The 23103-nt window shown below is 40.8% G+C and overlaps 1 protein-coding gene across 1 annotated transcript; it reads right to left on the reverse strand.

Moving 5' to 3' along the window:
• Positions 1–2998: 2998 nt before the first annotated feature.
• On the reverse strand, positions 2999–22708 carry LOC119012005 (solute carrier family 35 member D3). The gene is made up of 4 exons (XM_037085444.1): positions 21965–22708; positions 13364–13574; positions 10085–10242; positions 2999–9765 (listed from the first exon to the last, which is right to left on the reverse strand). The coding sequence occupies exons 1-4, from the start codon at positions 22187–22189 to the stop codon at positions 9019–9021; spliced, it is 1341 nt and encodes a 446-aa protein (XP_036941339.1). The 5' UTR covers positions 22190–22708; the 3' UTR covers positions 2999–9018.
• Between the last annotated feature and the right edge of the window lie 395 nt (positions 22709–23103).

The raw sequence follows: 23103 nt of genomic DNA on the forward strand, positions 1-23103 counted from the left end.
GTCTCAGTTACATACACACTTTTTTTTTTTTCAATATCATTACCAACATGAAAATGTTCTGAATTTGGATACAGGTCATGAAAACGCCACATCTGGATTTTCCTAATTAGGCCTTAAACTGAGTGTTTGATTCTCTGGCTAAGACTGGGGGATATGTCCTGTCATCGTCTGTAACCGCTTTATCCCTTTTTCAAGGGAAATTCCAGGTTGGCCGACAAAAATTGTTCCTAGAGCTAATTCCAGCTGTCTCTGGGCGAGGGCAGGGTACACCCTAGTCGCCAGCTCATCGCAGGGCCCTGACTGATGGCATGCAAGGTGCTAACGGCACATCAGGAGCACTTTGGGGTTCACTTCGACATGCAGCTCAACTCAGCTCGAGGGAGCCGGGATTTGAACCAGCGACCTTCCGATCACTAGTCGACCTGCTCTACCCGCTGAGTTACAGCTGCCCAGACTGGAGGATATGTTGGTATCATTTTACTTATTTTAGAAGAATTCTCTGGACGCATATACATCATTTGCAAAACATGATTTCCATCCTGTTTTTCGGTCAGCTCTTCTTCTGTTTGCCCAGAAAACAGATGCCAGGCTGTTGTAGAGAAGTTTGTGCAAAGAGGGGCCCGTATTTCAAATTGCATCTGAGTTTGCGTTGAAGTGATGATTGAGGTCTTGAGGTTCTGCAGCTCTTCCTTTGGCCACTAGATCAGCCATTTCAGTCAGACTTTCAGATCACCTTCCTCATCAGACTTTATCAAGAAGACTTTAAAAGTCTTAATCAAAAACATTTCACCCCGAGCTGACGGCGCTAAAAAGTGAGACATCTTGCGTCGCTCTCATACCTTGATTGAGAGTTGCACATGCTCAGTGACAATCATCTCAGTTGCGGTGTCGTTCAAGTAGCCTCTTAAATCAGGAGATTTAATTCAAAATTCAAAAATCATAAAATTGGTGTTCGTCTGTGAAGATTATCTTGCTGAACAGAACATGAAAGAATCATACACTTGGTGTTTATTTCCTGCAATAACCCAAAATCCAGTTGATAAACCTCACAGGCTTTTTGTGGAGAGAACCAAGGCAATGCTAAATTCCAGGTTGGCCTACAAAAATACATCACCCCAGAGGCATTATGTCATCTTTAACTTCAGTCTTTCTTTTAAAGTCAGTGTCGACGGAATGATGTCCGAGCCGCTTGAACAAGAGACTGATGATATTATATTAAACCAGCGTTGGCGTGCATCATAGCACCACGGCTGACCAGGTGTTGTGTTCTTATCCCAGCTGATGATCACATGATGATTGTATTTAAATATGTTATAAGCCAAATTCTAATGTTCAATTATTCTGCATTTTATGTAGTATGAGTGAATAAACAATTGTGTTAAGTTGACACGCATTAAAACTATAGCACAGTCTACGATCAGAGCTTGTTCGAGTCTGAGTAAAAGCTAGAATATGTTTTCAGGTCAGGAAAATTATTATGTTAACGCTCCTGTTCTGGTCCTCAGAGGTGCAGTACAGGATTCTGTGTGTGGGCCTTGTTAGTATGAATACACAGTGAGCTGCTTTATTGACCTCATCAATAACAAGCTGTCGATATGAGTGACTGCTCAATAGAACACATTAACCTCTGTCTTTAACAAATAAGCACATTAACAGGGGTTCACTTTCACTTTCAGACGGACTTCGGACATTTTTGTATTGAACAAAACAAACTGCTAACACTAAAGCTACCTACACTGAGGCATGCATCAGCCTTTAAGAAAACCACCCCTCTTATATCACCTTGTCAGAAACATCCTAATATCACGAATGAGGTGCGAACCTCTTACTCTCTTATTTGTGCCTCTGGAAAAAACGTTAAATTGATGTTATTAGCGACCTACAAACATTTTATAGGAAAAATCTGGATATAGCGTTGGAGGTGGCAACCCGTTCATTCCGATGAAAGCCGCTCAGTGGAGCATGAGGCCAAAAAAGTTCAACTACCCAGGTATACACTGAAGAGGATCATCCACACATTACAGTCTTCCACTGACCGAGCTTGGCCAAGTTCCAGTTTAGCGCCTGGCTAACTTCAGTGTTACAGCAAGTTGCAGTAGAGTGTTCAGAGAAAACCAGCCCAGTGTCCAAGATAGAATGTTAGCAGTGTGCAGCATGCGCACTAGAGACTAGTTAAGCACCCAGCAGACTCGAATTGGGGGCTTGGGTGATGTACAGAATGCAGGCAGCAGAGTCTAGTGATCAATTTGTTTTAATCTTTCTTTCTACATCTTCTTGGATTTTTTCCATTTATAAATTGACTGACTCGTGTTGGGGAATACTTGTTTGGGGTTATGTTAAGTTGGTTAAGTGGGGAAATCCTGAAGTAGAGTATCACATATTTGAACTTGAACTGTCATCATTGAAACTGAGTGTGTTATTCATCTTCTCTGCTGTTATTTTCCACTCTGTGTGTGTGTGTGTGTGTGTGTGTGTGTGTGTGTGTGTGTGTGTGTGTGTGTGTGTGTGAAATGCATTCAGGGGCATGTGTCCTTTGTGAGGTTTTATTTTAGTAATGGAATTTAAATTTAATCAAACCGCTACAACGTCTAAGGCTTGTTAGTCACCTTTCACATCAGGGGGTGGAGGGGAAGGTGGTGGTGTTATTACAGCCAACAAGGCTGACAAAAGGGCCACAGCACTTCATGTCATGCCACTGGATCATTTTTTAGGACACCTGAAGATATTTCCAGCTGTTTTTGTGGTGACAAAGCCTGCTTTTTTTCACAGGAAGTCAGAGTATCTCCATCCACGATTGTGACAAACAGATATTTTAAGCCAAACTGTGTTTTGTTAACCCTAGGCAAGTGTTGTTTTTTTTTTTTGTGCCTAAACCTAACCAGAGCATAAGCACTATGCATTATGATGAAAGGGAAATAGACAATTCAACCTACACAGATGTAAAGATGCAACAGAAGTTGTGGTTTTGCAGAAATGTACCCGGCTAACATTTGTCCATTTTATTCAAAGGAATCTGCTCATTTCACAAAGTTTCATGACACCAGGCTGTTTATTTACTCGTCACTCTTCCAAACATGCTGCTGCGACCAAAAAAACATTTTCATCACTTCAATTCTTTTTCGTCGGGGACAGTTAGAATACAGTACATTCACTTGAGCTCAAATTGTTTGTACAGCGACAGAAACAAATGAACAGTAACACTGACAGAGAAACAAACATACAGATGTACCAATTTGCATTTAACTGCAATGAACACAAAACTTAATAAGTAAACTCCCATAGCAATGTTCCAGGAGGATTCCTGTAAAGAACTGTGATTAATTGTTGGGAAAATATGAGTTGCAAGCTCGATTAAAACCCATTATTCACTCATTATTTTACACTTTAACTCTCCACATACTGTTTTCCTTCTACAACACAACCATAAACGACAATAATATGGCTCCATACAGCTCCGTCCGGTGTAATCCAAGTCTCCTGATGAGACGAGATCACAAAGTGGTTTGAAAAGACTTTTTTTTTTTCTACACCCTCTTACAGCTGAAACTTCACTGCAGCTGCAAAGCTCCAAGTGTTAGCTCCACACCAGTTCATTTTGGCTCAAAAAAGGGGTGTAAGTAACGTTTTTCAAATCATATTGGGACGTCTTGGAGTCCAGATATGAGCTGTTTGGAGGCGTTTTTTGTTTTTTTTGGTTGTTTTTCCATCTCCAGCGACTTCAGTTGCTTAGGAGAATGCTGCAGCGCTGTGTTGCTGTGAAGCTCCATAAATGTTCTATGGACTATGAAACCTAGCTTGACTTTTCATCAGCATGGGGGGGGGATGATGACTGAATTTCACTTTTTGTGTTAAATTCATCCTTTAAACACAAGCCATGCTCAGCAAGCCCGCTGTGCACTGATTAAAAGACTCATAAAGAGAAAGGTTATGGCAGGAAATCAATGGGATTAATTAACCGGAGGTGTGTTGATTGAACTCCTCATTTTCTTCCCAGGAAACGCGAGAGCAAATTATCAGGAAGTTGTCGAAGTGTAAACCGAATCCTAATTTTGCTGGCTACAATAAACTGATCTAGCTCATTTGTACTTACTTTAGACAAGAAAAGAGTGTCAGGCATATTAAAGAGGGGAACATGAAGAATGATTGAATGTCAGCTGCCTCACAAGAAACTTTGTCAGAATCTGACTTGGACCTGCAGGTTTTAGGTGCGATATGTAAGATAGTATTGGCATGGAATGACAGTATTGGCATTATCTCCGTGACATCTATGCATTGCAGTGGTTTCTAGTGAAATTAGCATGCTAACCAGCTAGCCCTGGGGCTGAAAACCTCTTTTACATGGTGGATCCAAAACTCCTGTGCCAGCAGTGTAAACAAGACTTCCTCAGTGCTCCAGCTAGCTGCAAAGCTAACTGAGCTAACAAGCTATCGTCAGTATAGTTAGCAGCAGTAAGTGGTTAATCTGGTGAAATGCTGCCCCCTATTTGTTTGGAGTATGAGTGGCCAATCTGACGAAGTGCACCTTTAAGAAAGAAAAGCAAATACATTCATGCACTTTTGGTGAGTCACATTTACAAAAAGTCTAAATTGGTACATGTTCAGCCCTCAGCGAGGCTCCATCTCAGTCACAACATCCAAACCTTGACACTTTTATTGAAACATTACAAATCAGTTAATCGTGGTGGTGCCGCCCGACTCACTCAGAAACACACCGAAAACACCAAACTAGTCACACATCATGCTTCCACATTTATATTTATCTTTTTGTTACAAAGTTAATGGCCAAAACAACGTCTGAACAAGGCTGCTGCAAACAGCCCACTCCCTGTTTACTGCAGCTCGAGGGGACATCAGATCTTTTGTAGCGTTAAATGAAGTTTGGGGACTGTGAGAAGAGAAATCGATACCAATCAATATCACCGGTTGACAGCTTTCTTTCTCCACACAATTCAAGGCGCCGGTGGCTCCGTCTTCGCGGAAGGAGACAGGAGATTAATGTTTCCAGTTTGGAGTTAAATACAGAAACAAAGAGGCCGGAGACACAGGAGATAGAGTGCTGTGGATCAATCGTCAACGCTTCTACGCACACACCGAACTGTGTGTCTCAAACGTGGGTTTTTAATCAAAAACTGTCAAGAAACAAAGAATGCTTTGTGATTTCGAGCCACATTGCCCTGTGAGAAAAGCTGTGAGAAAAGTAACCTGACTACTACTTGACCTGACTGAGACGTAGCTGCTTCTTTTACAAAGTGGCCTCTTAGCGGAATCGCCTGTCGCCTTACAGTTTTACATGAGCTCATAAACAGACCGAAGCTGCCCTCAACTGAGATGTCATCTTGTCTGTCCTGTCTAGGAAATCTTAAAACACCATCATTTTCAAACAAGTTTAGCTGAAAGTTTTTTGGTGAGGATGCAGAAATCTTGAAGGGATTTCTCAGTAGTTTGAGTATTATTTCATCACCTTCTCTGAATTTTGGGTTTTCTTCCATCTATCGCAGTTTGCAGTAAATAATTTAAGACTTCTTCTGGGATGAAAATGCACATTTTGGAGTGGACTTCAACTGTGACCAGTCAAAATCACACATGTGCAACAATCAGACTGTTCAATCAGCCTCTTGATCTGTCCTAACTTAACTTCCCCATATAAAGTAATTTCAATTATGACACGTAAGCAAGTTATTACTCACTTATTTTAACCCAAACCAAAATGCAACCACTTCACAATGTTCTGGTTGGGGTTAGGGCTCCAGGATATAAAGTTAGCTGTTAAAATTTCTGCAAACCACAGATGCATCCAAGGTTGATATTTTGTACCCAATGTGGCATGTCATGTTCATGTTATATGATTATTAGCCACCTGTCCAGCAGGAGGTGGAGGGGTTGGTGGTGGCAGTTATCACACCACTGGTTATTTTTAAGGGCACCTGGAGACATTTTCCAGCTGTTTTTGTCAATACCACAAACAGTGATTTTCAAGGGAAGTCTAACCATCTTCCTCTTGGTGAACAAAACCGAACCGTGATGTTTTCCTAACCCTAACCAAGTGTTTGTTGTGCCAAAGCCTAATCAGAGCATAACTAAACATTGTGATAAGGCACAAATAGAAAATTAAACAAAGGTTAAGTTAAAACATAAAGAAACTGTGGTTGTGCAGAAATGTACCGAGCTAACATTTACTTTAGCGACTCTGTGTGTCTGTATGAGACAGAACATCTGTATTTGATGACTTGGGAATGACAGTGATTGGTATTCTTTAACTTGAATTGAACAGAGCCAGGCTAGCTGTTTCCCCCTGCTTCTAGTGTTTATGCTAAGCTAAGCTAACCATGTCCCGACTCCAGCTCTTTGCAGTCATGAGTGAGGCATCCTTTGGAACATTTCACTCTAAGCAAGAATGCATCAGGCAAACGTATTTATTTCCTCACGTTTCTTATTCCTTTCCTCTATTCTCTCTTCGACTTACATCATGTTATGCATATCACCTTTCCTGGCTTGGTGCTAACTGTATGTTTAAGCCGCATCACATTGGATGTGCTGAGAAAATGGCGAATCCTCCATAAAACCAGCGTAGATTACGCACGCTTGCCCCCAGCATTAGTAGTTTTCGGATCACGTGGTCTAACCAGAGCTGTGACCTGATTAAACAGCAGCTGAGCCCAGCAATCTACTTCTACCACCTTTTCTCAAGATGCCTGTAATGAATCATGAGAGGAGTAGGGAAGGGATAATCCTCGACAAGGTGTGCACTGGAGAATGTAACTGCCCAACAAAGAGGCAGCCACGCTCTGCTTTGTGTTGGACGCCTCTGCACAGACCTCACTGTGGGCAGGAATTAGTGGCAAATAAACTGGAGGTTCAGAATATAGTAATAAATGTTCAAAAGGCAGATTTATGGAATATTCACAGTTACCAAGATGTTTTTCCTGCAAAGACACAGTGCCATATTTTGAAAAGTAGCAGAGATGTAGAGTTCACTGCAGTAACCCTAACCCTTCATTTGGTTAATGTAAAAGGTTATGAAGCTAATTTGAATAGGTTTACTTTTGTATAAGTACACGCCCGTTGGTGTATGGGCAACTTTCACACTTTTTCAATTCAGGAATGTAGAAAATAGCTTTTGCAGGATGTAGCAGTGCAAACTTCAGCTAGCTTTGTGACCATCTCAGCTGGTGCCCTGAGTGCACTTTGTTTTTTTAATAATTTGTGTATTTGCCCATTTCTATATTAAGACCATTTGGGTGGTTTTATGAGAAGATTTCTCCTGGAAAACCTTTCTGTAATAAAGTATAAAAATGCGTAATTATCACTGGTGGACTGGACTATATCAATGTTGGCTTTTTACTGTTAGACTTGGTGACTTTATTATTTTTATTCATAACCACTTCTCAGTCACAGTTTGTTTCTCTCCTCTGGTTAGGTTTCAGAAATGATCATGGCCTGGATTATATTAATAAATGAGCAGTCACTTTTGGTTGGACTGGAGCCGTGATGATCACAGCAAATAAAAATCCTCTCTGTCTGACGTTAGAAGTGACGACGAGAAAGATCAGGCTGAGCACGACACTGTTTTCGAACGGTGCCAATGCATGCTCGTCATGTTTTTCTCTGGTGTTTGACGTATCGCGAAGTAGACTTTATTGACACCTACTGGCCCCACATGAGTTTCTGCATTTGTAACTATTTTTGGGCTTCTTTATTTTTCATATTTTGTAAAAGGAGGTGATGTGGACAGGATGTTTTTCTTTTAAACAGAGGAGGATAATATCTGCTTATAAAAAATATCCATGTCAGTGCAGACCAGCACTTGATTTCACCCAGAAAGGGGCGTGGTCGTTGTGATGATGTAAATTTGGCATACACCTGCTCTTATCTATGCTCCAGCCTGACTAGCTTGCATTTATCTCGCCATGTTTACTAGTCTGCCATCTAGCCGTGTGGGTCGTCGTTACATCACCAATAGCACCACCTTTTTTCACGAGATCGCATGGAGGGACTTGTGTCATGGGAACTTAATTAGTGGCACCACTAGGGAGGGAACAAGAAAGATGAAATAAGCAATGTACGAGCAGACAGTTACATTAAAACCCACCATTATGCCTTATATGCATTATTATTTTTTCACTTGGTTTCCCTTCATACAGCAAAACGGATGCAGTGAATCAGCAGGAAACAGGTGTAACATTGAACCCTGCGGGGTCAAAAAAGACACAGTCAGACTCAGTCATACTGACACAAACAACCCCAGTGTGACACAGCATTAGAGTAGTTAGCATTTGTGGCCAGAGCATGCTTTTACAAGTGAACAAACTTGATCTGGTCCGCATCTTCATCCGCCCGGCCTGTCGGAAAACAAGAATTCACCCTGGTGACAACGTGACAAAAAGTAACTTTCAGTGGTCTGCTGTTTGTTTGCTGTTCCCTGATTGGATGCAATCCAATGCATTTTGTTTTTTGTTTTTTTCATGTATTTATTTAACATTTTTTTTTACAAGACTTGCTGTTGTTTGAGAGGCTGGCTGATCAGTTGGGGATGCAAACCAAAAACCAGATCATGCTACACTGCGTTTAGCCTGGTCCCCGCCAGACGCCACCGAGCTGAAAGAAGACAAGAGGCAGAATTTATCACCAACGGGCAGCTTCGCCCAAAACTCTTCATCCACTTCTCTCCACCAGGAACCTCTTTTTAACCACATGACGAACAAAGAAAATGACTTTCTATTTCCTGCTTACAACAAAATTGCAGGGCTGTTTTGTTGCAATCAAAGCCTTGAGTGATGAAACTGAACTTTTAGCACTGAAGCGTGGGCTTTCATTGAGGTATCACAGAAACAACAGCAGTGTTTCCAACAAGAGTTTTGCCCAGCACCGCTAGTAAAAGAGGTCCCCGGTGGAAACAGAGCTCTCGTCTGTATTTTTTTCCTTCTGCTCTCGTTTCTTCAGCATGTTCGTGGTTTTTTTTATCCTCAAATTCATTCCAGTTTTGTTTTCTAGAGTCAGTTCAGGTCTCCGTCCCACCCTTTACGGACTCTGCTGCTCCATGTTGTCAATCAAAGGGTCTTTCTTCATAAACTGCAGATGTCTGATGGACCTCCACACCCCAACATAGCTGTCACTAACCGACTGACCGGGGGTGGTGTTTTCCTTTTGGAGGTGCTCCCTCTGCATCTCCAGCGCCTCCTTTTCTGTCATGACGCAGGATTTCATGCCTGAATCTCCGTCTCTGTGTCCCCCATCTCCTGAGTACACCTCTCCGTTAGCCAATCCAGCTGGCACGGCCTCCTTCCCGTCACCGCTCAACACCCCCTCCATGTCTGGATTTCCGGGACCAGATCCGTCGCCATCCACAGCTCCGTCGCCGCTCAGCGGTGGCTTCTCTCGGTACGGCTCCCCGGGTAGCGCACCGTCCTTCCCAGCCTCCTCCAGGTCCTCGTACAAGCTCTTTTTCTTCATCTCAAAGTATTTCACCACGCAGTAGGTGATGGAGCCGACGGTGTTGACCACCACGCCGCCGATGAACAGCCCAGTCGGCGCCACGTCGCTGAAGGCCAGCATGCCGACCGTGATGGTGGCGATGCTCTTGACCACGCCGACGAAGCTGGTGGTGACGGCGGAGTTGATGTAGGTGCAGTGCAGCGTGGTGAAGTTCATGGCGCAGCCGATGAAGACGCAGAAGACGAAGATGACCGTGATGTGGGGGTCCTTCCAGCCCTCGTACGACCACATGCTGATGGTGTCCATGGAGATGAGGGAGCACACCAGAAGCACCTGAGACAGACAAAATGGGGAAAAGCATAAGAAAGGTAGAGGAGGTAGGGAGAGAGACAGGGAGGAGAAAAATCAAGGAGCAAAGAGAAACAGAAAAATGGAAACAATGAGAAATTAAAGGAAATATGCAGAAAACATGCAGAAGAGGAAAAGCGAAGTGAAAGAGAAGTGAGGTCTCAAAAAGGAGCAGTGAAGGAAAATTAAACAGTTGAAGAAAACAACAGACAAAAGGCAAAAAGGAGCAAGACGAGCAAAACGAAAAAAGAAAGCATAGAAGTAGAACTTTATTGCAAACTTCTTGGAGGGAATCGGTCCTCACCGGTGAGGCCATGACGGCGATGGCGTACTGCGCAGTGAGCGGCCCATACTCGCTGTCCAGGCTGCTCTTCTGGATCAGCACCAGGTAAGAGGCGTGGATGATGACCGCCAGCACGCCGGTGACGTAACCGAAGGGGTCGCCGGTGAGATCGCCAGCACCTGAGGAGGAACATTCAAACCATGAGGAATCAACAAAGGTTTCTGTAATGATTTAGTTTTAGTGAGTTAGTTCGATTTTGAGCACAAATATATAAGTCAAACATTTGCCCCAATGAGGGTCGAGCTGGCTTCATTAGTACAGGTATTGGACCTTTACATCTGTTCCGGTATCAGTCTTCTCGAAACAGGGAATAATATAAATAGAAGTGGACAGAAAGAGAGGAGGAGTGTGGGCGTTTTAAGGTGGGAAATATGAGGAAGAGATGATGAAAGAAGTCAGAAAATGGAGCAGGAGGAGGACGAGACAGAGAATTAATCCTGTGTGGGTGTGTGTGTGTGTAGGCTGGAAACTTGCATTGAAACTGAGAGAGCCACAAAAAAAAAAAAAAAGAAAGAAAAAAGAAACAGCTGCTCTCACCAAGAAATGCACGAAAATCTCGACCAAATCTGCCTTTGACATTCAAAGTGGGTAAAACAAAAGTTTAGATCCAAACTGAGCTCCCGTTTGGATTAAAGCTGTCATTTGCAAACATTTTTTTTAAAGGGTTCATACAATAAAAGCCTGAGTAGAAATGTCTCTGAATCTAGTCTCTGCTTCTCGAGGCGCCACAACTTTCCAATGAAATCAACAGCGGTAAAATTGACAAGTGTTCACTCATGTTTTATGTGGCACCTGATTTAAACGCTGCATAAAATCAATTAGAATCAATTATTTTAATGATCTCTCATGCGCGAACAGTGTCGATCTTCTCAGTCAAACAATAAACATGATCAGATGAGGTTGGCTCTCTAATACACCGTGTACATCAGTATTATAACCACGATTAGTCCCATAAGTACATAACAGAGATGTATTTATATGCGAAAAGCAGCAACACAACATTCTTTTCTTTTCAGACTGAAAAATGTTGATTGACCCTTTGCCATAATACACTTCACTTTAACATGGTTATATATTTTTTTTCTATAAAAGTTGGTCGAAAGCAACATTGGGTCCACATCCGGTGCAAAATATATACATATTATTATTTTAGAAAGTATGACTACTCTTTAAGTTATTAACTTGTGAACAAGACAAACTCAAATCCAATAAGACAGCTGATCAGGCACTGTGATTGGCTCATCCTCATCAAAACAAACTTTTATATACGGTCGACTGTGACAGACACTTTAGAGAAGTAAAGGAGGGAGTCTGGTGACAGGGCAGCAGATGAGGTTGGGATATCATGTATTTATAGACAACAGTATTCACATGAGGGTAATTAATGGAGTATTTGAATGTTTCCAGGTATAAAAGGTGTGAAATGAAATGTTTTTAGCATTTGTTCCCTCCCCTTGTGTGAACGTCTTGTCAGAGAGACATTTTGTTTTGCTGATCCGAGGTTCTTTATGACCTTTCGGGCCGTGCACCTGGAATACTTGGAAGGGAAATTCCGACCCGGAAATTTTGACCCTCTGACTTGAACTGGAATGCAGAATATCACCAAAGAGACGGCTGTTCTTTTCCCGTGTGATACCATAAGTCAACACTCAGTTATTTTCCCTTTAGCCCCTATCACATATAACCTGCGGACAATATCCAGAGAGTCCAATCAGGATACACAACAGGAGATCATCCGTGTCAGACTTGAAAGTGTACCTGTATTTGCTCCCATTTCTGAAGTTTAAGTACAAGATGTAGGATTTCTTTTTTACGGCACACAAACACTCCTGCAGTCAACATGCAGACTTTACACTCCCGATCTGCGCGTTCCAGAAAGACCTTTAACTGTGAATGAATCCAAACACACGGGCGCACTGATCATGCTGTTTAATCAGCATCTTGATATGTCACACCTGCGGAGTGCATGGATTATCTTGTCAAAGGAGAAGTGCTCACTGACAGATTGAAACACATTTCTGCTCAAAATCTGAGAGAAATCGTTCTCTTGTGTGTATCAGAACATCTGTTACTTCAACTTGTGCAAAATAGGAGCAAAAGCAAAAGTGGCAGTTTTTTCCACCTAAACCTGACCAAACTGCAGGGGATGACAAGTTTACAATGGAATGGAAGGGAATCTCCAAGGAATAACATTTTAAATTAGTCCTATTCTCTGTTTTTCTTTTTGTGAATTCATGCCCAGAAAAAAGAGCCCCAAGCCAAGCTACTAACTAGAACATATTGCATGTTGACAAAATCACATTATCCCACTTGATTAATCCTCAAAAGACGTCTAGGAGATAGAGAAAAGGCGATTATCTCAAAGATTAAACCCGGAATGATGAATACATCTATTAGATTCATATTCTGCACATTTCACACTTCATATTTTCGACCCCCCTCCTGCCTGAGAAACACTGTGCCCAGTGGCTGTGGAGATTGATTCAGGAAATGAATTATCTGTAGGTTTTCTGTTTGTGACTTCAGGATCATTAACAGTGATGAAAGGGAGAAATTTACTGCTGGGAAAGATGATTCAAGGATTTTTACAGGACCAGAAATGAATTGCGATGGTTAAGCAGCTTCACATACGAGGAGAGGCTGTTTATTTCAGCCCAGGCTGCAGGATGTGCTGTTAGCAGTAAACGCTCCTGCAAACCACAGATATGCCCTGGCTCAAGGGACATGTTTCGAAAATGAAAATGTGTCTGTGGGAAGTTAGAAAGAAGTGAGCTGACCAGACCTCTGTCGCTGCTCCTCATTTCTACATTAGCCCCTGCTGGCATAGCAAAAGCAAAATCTGCAACCCCTCTGTCTGCAGCTGGGTTGCATTGTAGCTGTAGTGTTGGGGGTGACTAGTTACAAAGTAATCCATTATAGCGCTCTGATTATTATTTTCTTGTAAAGAGTAACGTAATGCTTCGCATTATCAAAAAAGTAATCTGTAACTGGAAAAACTGTCCTGTCTTATGCCTTTGTCAACCAAAAAAATAAAAGTGCCCAACACTGTGTAGGAATTATGATCGTTTCAAACAACTGACCACTTTTATCTGACAGTGCAAAGCTAAATCACAACAGTTCCAAAATAGTGGCAGTTTTTGGAAAGCTACGTCATTTTATGCTGCAGAGCCGCCACAGAAAAACTATGGACAGACAGTGTCATAGGAGTGTGTGTACTACGTGCGGATGCGGTGTGTTTACCAGCCAGCGCGGCTCCAGCGGTGGTGATGATGACAGCGGTCACCACGCCGATGGACGGGACACCATTCCTCAGCACAAACACGCCGATGCTCAGCGTGAAGAGCGGCAGGCAGCGTTTGAACACGACGTACATGGGCAGGCTGAGGCCACGGAGAGACCACAGAGTCAGAGTGGACTGCAGCGTGGAGAGGATACACACTGAGGCAAACTCCTGCACAGAGACAAACAAGACGCACACACTTCAGAGGGGGTTGTGTTAGATTAAAGTCGCTCTCTGGACACTTGCCCCGATCTTAATGACTGCAGCCCGCAATCTGGCCAAAATACGAATTTTAACAGTAAGATTTATTGATTCACCTTGAGGGGACCGGCTTCAGGCTTCTATGGGGACTCACCTCCACCAAATGGGAGATAGGTCCCCATAGTGTCGCTGTGTCCCTGCAATGTGACTAACAAATGTAGATGCAAATACATTGTGACTTTGTGAGGCTGTAATGCTTATTGTAAAACAAACAAACAAAAAAAGAGAGCGTGAGAAACAAAAGTGCCACATTGAAATACTGATAAGAATTGAGTCAGCGGTTGTAGTGAATTAAAATGTGTGTGAATGCTAATTAGAGGCACTAAACACAAAGTACACCTGAGGCTACATTTGTCATTTACACTGGGGACGCCTGAGACATGTACCCAACACTTTTTGACAGAGTAACAATAATAATAATAATAATAATTGCTAATCAAAACAAGATAACAAGAAAACAAAACCACTAATTTTGTTCCCATAACTTTATAAAAGCATAATTATCTTAAGTAAAAATATGCAGCAAGAATGGTTGATGAGATTAAATTAATTTTGATGCAGCACGATGCAGTTTTTCCCTGACCTCATACAATGCCTGAAATCAATCAATTAATTTTATGTGATTACATATGTGATTCAAGAATGCAAATGTAAAAATGCGCTGAGAGGATTAGGGCTCATCATTAGGCCTACGAAATACAGCTAATTTCAGTCACACAGAGACTTAACAAAGAACTTATAGGCTTGTCTATATGAAACAGAAGTATAGCCTATATTGATATGGTCATGTTTATGTGGATGTGCTATACAACAAAACAATCAAAAGATCAAAAGTGAAACTAAATAAATAATATCTGAAAGCAGCAGTAGTGGTAACCTGAAGACCTCAAGTTATTACAACATTCTCACCCTCCAAAAAATCCAAAAAAGGTTTCCATACTTTAACAAACTGTTTTCTTTTCCCTCTAACAACATACTTAAGTCTTTCCAACACAAGATATGTTGCAATCTCCTTCAACCATAACAGAGGGCAACTGTGTATGTTTCCAGAAAAGAGTGATCAGTCTTCTAGCTTGAAGAAGCCCAAAATCAATCAATACTGAGTGTTTAGAATTGAGGAACAAATTTTGCAAGTAAGTTTGTAAGTTTGCATTAGCCATTTATATTTGAGCAATTTCAGTCTTGTATTAATTGTATTTTGCTGTGCCTTTAAGCATGCCACTTCCCAGTCTTCTTTGAGTAGATCCTACTTAATATCGACTTTCCATGCTTCTAATCTGTCCTTGGATGATTCCTTTTCATGAGACATCAAAGTCCCATAAAACAAAGATGCTAGACCCCTTTTAGCCAGATTTTAATGATTAGATTTTCAAGATTTGTCAAAGGTGGCTCAGATATTAGGTCGATGATATAAAATGTTTCAATTATAAATAACTGAAAAAAATGTTTGTTTTTTTCTTTTTCTTTTTTTTTTGGTCTGTCATGCTCCTTACATGTTTGCTCAAAGGTAAGTAGTTTACCATTTCTGCATAGCTTCCCTACACATTGCACACCTTTGGTTGCCAAAAGTTTGAAACCACCATCACCTCTACATTGTTTCACCATACAGGTGAAAACAACGAGATAAAGCAGGGATGTCTCCAATACTTTGGTGTACACGGTACAAAATGGCAATAACATTTTTAAGAAAAGGATTTATTGTCTTTTTTTTCAATGGTTTAAGATCTGCTGAATATAGATATGGCTTGAGGGGTAGTTCTGATGTAGTTGTTTGCTCAATATTTACCCTAGGTGGAAGAATATCTGAGCTAAAATAAAACGCAGCAGAGTGTAACTGAGCAGACTGGTAATACCACCGAAGATTTGGAAGACGAAGGCCACCTCTCTCATACGGCAAGTAAAGCAACTTCAACCCCAGCCTAGCTTTTTTATTGCTCCAAATGAATTTAGCATGAATGTTATTCATTTTATCAAAAAAAAAAAAAAAAAAAACACTTGGGAGTGGAAGTGGGACTGATTGAATTGAACAGGAATTTTGGCAGTATATCTATTTTTATTATATTAACACGACCAATAATTAAAATTGGCATCAGTATCAGTATTAATGTATTTGTTATGTTTTCTGTTAACAGGTCATAATATGGAGATAAAATAGATTTGTTTTCAGGTGTAATTTTAACACCTAAATAAGTAAACGGTTTGTAAACGGTGTCTTTATAGTTGGTGTCAGTCATTAATGTTTTATTTAGAAATAGTAGTGATGACTTAGAGAAATGTATTTTATATCCACAGAACTCTCCAAATTTTTTATTTAATGTAATTAGATTTGGAATACTATCCATAAGCCTGTTCAGAAAAAGTATGAAGTCATCGGCATACAAAGATATCTTATGTTCTTCTTCGCCTGTCTTGATGCCCGCGAGGCCATTATGGGCTCTGACAGCCATAGCGAGAGGTTCGATAGCTAACATGAATAGCATCAGTGATAGTGGGCAGCCTAGCCGGGTTGAACACTGTAAGTTGAATGGTTTTGAGACAAAATTATTAGTCAGAATCTCTGCTGCTGGGTTTGTATAGAGAACATGAATCCATCTAAGGAATCTCTCTCCAAATATGAATCGTGGTAGCAATTTAAAAAGATGGCGCCATTTTATTCCATCAAATGCCTGTTGGGCGTCTAATGACAGTACCGCTGTATCTTTATCACCACCTTTTTCATGTAATATATTAAGGACTCCTCTGATGTTATGGAAACCTTGACAGACCTTTTTTTTTACTTTTGCAAAGTATTCTTAGCATTACCACTTTACAAAGTATTCTTTGTAAAATGTAGTATTCAAGAGGCTTCTTTAGTTTTAATCAACTGGAGGGGTATTTCAGGCTTCTAAACTCTGTGTTGGAATGTCCTTACAGAGTTGTTGAGGACATGATCCAACTGGCCTTCATGTGGATTGTTAGAACTAGGTGAGCCCAGGTGTGAATAGTTGTTAAGCTCACTGGGGAGACTAACGTGTGTCATGTTTTCTTCTTAGCCCTTATGCCCCCACCACTTTTCAACACAAAGTGACTCCCTTGGCTGAGGCTCAATCCTATTGCTGGTATTTGATCATATGCCAATGTATTTGCATAACTGCGTGATGAAAATTCTAATTTCAAGCATCGAACACAGAAGTTGTACACACATACTGAATTTATGAGTTTATTTTCATGATGTGTGTGGTGGGCTGGTGGGGTATGTTGTCTTTATTCACTAGTACTTTTTAATATATATTTTCTACATATTTTTTATTACTGTTTTTACATCTATGATCTCTACTTTTGCTATGCCCTTTGCTGCTGTAATATTGCAAATGTGGGACCAATAAAGGATTATCTTATCTTAAGTTGTACTTGCTTAAAGGGAGAATGGTTCAGGATCTGCAGCTATTTCTCTTATTCTCCTAATCACTTATCTTACAGTCATTCTGAGCTGGCTTCATCATAAGAGGACCTGAAACGGCTGCAATCCAGTGTTGGTTTACACCAAAACAACCGCTTACTGCAGGAAAATTAAACATAAAAGTGAAACATTTCCATATTAAAATGTTGAATACGACTGGACCTTTGTTAGATATTTGTTTGAGTTGTGTACCTACCTTAACAGTGTGTTTCATTTAGATGCCTGTTGTTCTCAACTTCAATAGAAACATCAAATGATACGTCAAAGACTGAGGAAAGAATTGCAATGTGACTCAATATAACATAAAAACTTAATTTTTTTTGATTGTGAAACCCAGAGTGGCAGACAGATCTCTGTTTACTTTGGTAAAATCAGAATAGGACAGCATTTTACAGTAAGCGTGATAAAATTCCATTAAACAAGCAAGTTGAAAGATAAAATTTGATTGGTATGTTTTTCAAAAGAAGGTTTATGTGAGCCTAATCTGGCTCTTTAACCTCAATTTAACTGTGCAGATTCAACAACCAAGTTGGAGCCACCTTTTAGCTTTAGGACTGATTCAATTCTGCAGAACCTTGATTCAACAAGGAGCTTGAAAGAGTTCAAAGATCCATATTGATTCATCCTTAATGCTATTTTTATGCTTGATTTTCGAGAAAACCTTGATGCCTTTATATGTAGCAACAGCAGTAGCCTACTTTATCTTACAAGACTCATGAGATGAAGATTAGTTGAACTTTTTGATCCAGAGTGAAACTGCTATGATTGCCATTCAATTTTGTTTAAACAGTTGTGGTCTCCTGGAGAAGAATCCCAATGAATTTGTTGTTCAGCTCATTTTTCATCCAGCAAGTAACAATTTGTCTCTTGTCCATCACGTCAGTTTGCGACAAGCTACTGCAGCTCTAAAACTAATAAATGCTTATCCAGCATGCTAGCTGTGTCACGAGATCTGATTGACGGTGATGTAGCAGATGTATAGCCAGAGGCGGCACTTTCAGGACAGACGCTCGATCATCTGTCATATCTGACTGTGAACAAACTGTGTTGAATGATATTTTTCAGTCTGTGGTCTTTCACTGAGCTCACTCTCGCAGAGTAAAAAGCTTGTTGATTGCGCTGCGCCATTTTTTTCTGTTTTGCACATTTCAAAGTTTTGGCTGACGTGTATGACTTCATTTGGAGCCAGAGTTTGTGCATTCTATCCTATCAAATTTCTACCAGCCACTTCTGTGCAAAGCAAACTGAAGCACATGTCAAATTGGATTGGATTGTTACAGAAAAGAATGACAACACAAGTTAATGATACTAACACTTTTCGTAAAAAAAAATAAAAATAAATAAATAATCAAAATCTTCATAGATGACCACCACTTTTGTGATACTTGAAGCATGAATTTGATCTCTGGAAGTGAAAAGCTACATTTACTAAGCTACTAAGCTACTAAGCTCTAAAAAAGCTACATCATGGTCACATGACTCAAACGTCACCACCACTAAGCGTCTTACTACACAACTTTTTTTTACATGTTGTAAGTTACAAAGTTAGAGTTAGAATAGCTTGTAACTAAAGTCGGCCAGTAAAGACGGACTAGTGAGTGGATGAGTCTCGAAAGAGCTTCATACTTAGATTGTGGGACATTCAATGATGTATTTCATGTTGAAGAACAAAGCTTGTAAATATCTTCAGTCTGTGGTAACCACACACCTTTTTTTCAGGCATTTAACTGAACACTAATTCATAAAACTCAAAGACTTTGAGCAGTAGGTGATTTGTTAATTTTTAACAGGGGGAACGGCCCAATGGGAGCACCACCCTGCCCCAACGCACCCACGTACACCTCCCAAAGGACATTGTTGCAGGACGCCATAACCATATTTGTGAAATTTCTAATTCTACAAATCCATTTTATCCAGTTATCTTCCCTCTCGCCCCACTACAGTTGTCTTTTTATAACTGTACTAAAGTAATTAATACACCTCTAAATTGTAGCAGTGGACTGAGTTTATTCAGGCAGGGTTTTCTCATGTTTCTCACAATACACTACAAGCAGGGTTCTTTTAATTTACATGACTCACTTGACCCCTTGGAAATTTTTACCGTCTAAATTCCTTGAAGGACACACAATGAACATTGTGCAAAATAGCAGGGCCCGACTGATTTATTGGTATTTGGCTTATCAATTAACCTTTATAAGGCTTTAAAACCTTATATTTAAAAAGTATAATGCAGATAAACATGCTTGGGGTAATTAAAAGTTGCTGTAATGACATAGTTTGTCCAGCAGAGTGTGTTTTAATGGGGGATAAAACAGCTGGGGTCAGGAAATGTTACAGCTACCTCACTAATGGTTAAACTATAAACCAGAACTAAAATGACATGGAGATAGAATAATTAAATCGCTTTTCGAAATTTTCCAAACAATTGGAACAACTATCTCGAACTTTGACAGTGAAACAAGTCATTTCGCAGAGGTTGTGACGTTCAAAAGAATGTATCCACTGTTTTACAGACCTTTCTTTCACAATGTAAGCTTATGGGAAAAGATCTTTTTGGCCGTTGGGCATCACGGGATTGTAATTACACAGTCTGGCCACTACAAAAACCGGCTTCAAGCCTGACACTTTTCCTGGGGGCCTGGCTGGGTGCCAGCTGCTGAGCAACTTCAGTAAATAACTAATAAACTGAAGCGTTAGTCTTCCTTCCATCTGAACTGGGCTTTGTACATATTCTATATTCTGATACATATATCAGAAACACTAAAATCACTTTTGCAGATTATTTAAAACTGAAGGTTTTGTTTTAGCTTGTGAACTGCTTGAATTTTACAGCCGATAGTTTCATATTTCTTTGTCATGCCAACATCTGGTCCATGCCTCATGGGATTACGAAACTAACAGAGAACGTGTGTCATCTTCCATTTTTACAATATCAGCAAAAATAAGTAAATACATAGAATAAGTTAAACCACAAAAAAATGCATCAGCAATTTCTTGCAGGGAGAAAAAAGTCAAGCACATAGATAAAATCAGAAATGTCAAATGGATTCTACAGTGGGAATAAATTCTACAAATCTATGGTTCTTCTTGACGAAGAGCTTTATTCACACCTCCCACACTGGGTTAAATGTTTCACATGTAAACAGCCATCTTAACATTCCTGCATCAGTATCTGTTTTAATGTTAATGAGCATAATTCTGCACAGATTGCCATAAAAAAGGGAGGCAGAAAACACAGTGGAACTTGTTTCCTGTATCAGCAAAACAGCACACAGAACAATCCGCCTTTTCTTCTTCCAGACTGACACACCACCCATAGGTGGTAAAACACCAGACGTCAGCTGAGCTCATGAAGATCTTTGTTTTTTAGTTCGATTATGTAACACAATCCATGGTTCCGTATTCACATTTTATCATCCTAAAATCCATAAAGCATCAGTCCCAGTGAGCACCAGACTCTCTCAACATACAGATCTTTTTTTATCATTAAGAAATACTTCATCCAGTCATCACAGAACAATACACATATGTCTTGGCCAAGGCCCAGTCATTGGTTTATCTTTCTCTTCAGCTTATTTTCTTCCGTATCGAGTCAGCTTTTCCATAACTGGGCTGTACATATCTAACAGCGAGCCTCACATGGTTCCCAACCAGCGTCTCTCATTAACTTTGGTGCATATTTTGGAGTGATTGGGGGCGGACCGCAGCAGAATAATCAAGCAGAGGACAGGACACTACTGTGAACGTTGTCCAACAAGAAAAACTAAGCCGATGCCGGTTTTTGTTTGTCTTTCAGATCAAATTTAAAGGTGCACTCCGTAGCTACGGAGAAGAAAGAGAGCGATACAAACTAACTAACAAAACAGACAAACTCTCTTTGTTTTCATGACTGAATAAACAGAATGAACAAACTGACCTTAAAGGGCAACAAAATATCATATTGCTTTACTTTGTATGTGGCGGACCCTGCCACTTTTCTAGCTTCAAACAGTGTTCTGGGACCTTATTTTTCCTCTGAGAACAGCTTGTTTTTTTTCACTCGTGGTAAAAAATACATATTTCAGAGTTTGTATTATTTATATTGTGAATATTACATTTCTGATTTTGAAGGGGTTTTTTTTAACAACATAGTGTTCATTTAAAGGTTAAGATCATTTCTGGGATCTGCTGCTTTCTTAATTCAATCTTAATTTTTGAGGAAAAATTCTTAGAAAATGTCTGAAACTGAAGCTTGGCAATAGGTCTGTATTAAACTAAATCTGTGGTATCGAGGGAGAGTCATGTGAGTTAAGGGCACTAGCTGTTTTAAAAATAATCTGGGATGCAGCCTGAGGAGAGAGATCAGTTGATAATACAGACAAGATAGGGGGAAATACTGGTAAGACCTCTTTAAAACATGTATCAGGGATCATATGAACAGGGACCTTTTTCTCCTCTGAGAACAGCTTGTTTATTCAGTCATGGAGAAAAAAAACATATTCCCGAGTTTGTGTCGTTACTTAATCAACACTGTAGATGTTAAAAGTTTCAGCCTGAGTTTGAATTTCTTCTCCAAAACTGCACATTGCTCCTTTAATCTGACAACAAGGAGCTGTAATGCAACAGACTTTGACTACTTTAACTATGATTTGTTTGTTTTGTTTTTTTCTAAAAAAAGAAAAATGTAGCGGGTGAAGGTTTTTATTTGCCTTTCTAACCAAATGTAAGCATATTAAATACAACATTTGAGGAGGATTTTTTTTCCCACAACATTTTAATGACCTGCTACACTTCTGAAAATGGACCTGTATCAGTTCTAAGTGTGTTGCTACAGCACCGTGATCCTTTGCAGAGAGGGTCCCTGCTCCGGTCAGTTCTTTACCTTGGACAGCTGCACGCTGAACGCCGGGATCTGGATCTTCCCCAGCCGCCTCAGGGTCTCCAGAGTGAGCGCCGCGGTGCTGCTGGTCAGGAGCTGGATGAGCGTCAGGAAGTTGAAGTGATAATTACTGATGAGGAACTTCAGCAAGATGTTCAGGGAGCCGGAGAAAACGCCGTGCGCCACGGCCACGGATATCCCCAACAGCCGGCTCTTGAACACGTCCATGGCGCTAGCACGGGACGGAGCGCACAGAGTCCGATCGGTGGTTTGTGCCCTCTACAGAGCGGGTTTGGAGAGGACTGGACCCGGGAGGGTTTGGTTTTACGCGAAACTGCGGCGCACTGCTGCCGGACGGACGAGCGGGAGCAAAGGAAGGACGTGAGGCTGTGAGGAGCCCACGTTAGTGCCGACAGTGAGAGTGTGCATCCAGGAGCTTTCAGGACAACCACAAAAGTGACTTTCAGCCACGTTTAATAAAAATATATAAAAACTGAGTCATTTTTTTTCTATTAGTGGACGCTCACTCATATTCACCGGCAGCAGGAGACTTCATCGGGGACTTTTTTTTCTTTGCGCTTCTGTCCCAGAAAGAAAAAAAAAGAAAAAAAAAAGAAAAAAAAAGAAAAGAAAAGAAAACCGATAAGTATCAGAGAGACGCAGAGGGGGGAGAAGAAGTGATTCCCCTGGAGTACACGCTGCAGGAGAGTACAGTAGAAGCGCAGGAGCTGTACAGTAGAGGGGAGGTCGTCTTCTGAGAGCGCTGCCAGTGAAATATGACATTTTGCCGCAGCGCTTGGCTGTGTACCCAAGGGGGGGTGAGAGAGAGAGAGAGAGAGAGCGTGTGGTGAGAGAGAGGGGGATGGTTAGAGAGAGAGAGAGAGAGAGAGAGAGAGAGAGAGGGAGAGAGAGAGGCTTTGACTTTTAACCTCATTTACAGAAACGTGTCTACAAAATCCCACCAGCCCCAAAACACATCAAGGTCTGTCACTCTGCACAGCCCTCAGTCACAGGCGTCTAAAGAACTTCTTGTGGTTCAGCATTAAAGTTCTTCTGATGATCAAATGTTACTCTGTGCAGAATTCACACAACTGAATCAAAGACATTCCCAATATTCTGTGTGAATTTTATTGTGAAATGTT

The sequence above is a fragment of the Acanthopagrus latus genome, chromosome 22, assembly GCF_904848185.1.
Source record: "Acanthopagrus latus isolate v.2019 chromosome 22, fAcaLat1.1, whole genome shotgun sequence".
NCBI lineage: Eukaryota > Metazoa > Chordata > Actinopteri > Spariformes > Sparidae > Acanthopagrus > Acanthopagrus latus.

Excerpts from the sequence above, each read along its gene's own strand:
- LOC119012005 (XM_037085444.1), bottom strand. The coding sequence starts at position 22,189 with ATGGACGTGTTCAAGAGCCGGCTGTTGGGGATATCCGTGGCCGTGGCG. Across the intron at positions 10,243-13,363 it reads CGCTGGAGCCGCGCTGGCTG|GTGCTGGCGATCTCACCGGC; the intron begins GTAAACACACCG and ends GTTCCTCCTCAG. Across the intron at positions 9,766-10,084 it reads TCGCCGTCATGGCCTCACCG|GTGCTTCTGGTGTGCTCCCT; the intron begins GTGAGGACCGAT and ends TGTCTGTCTCAG.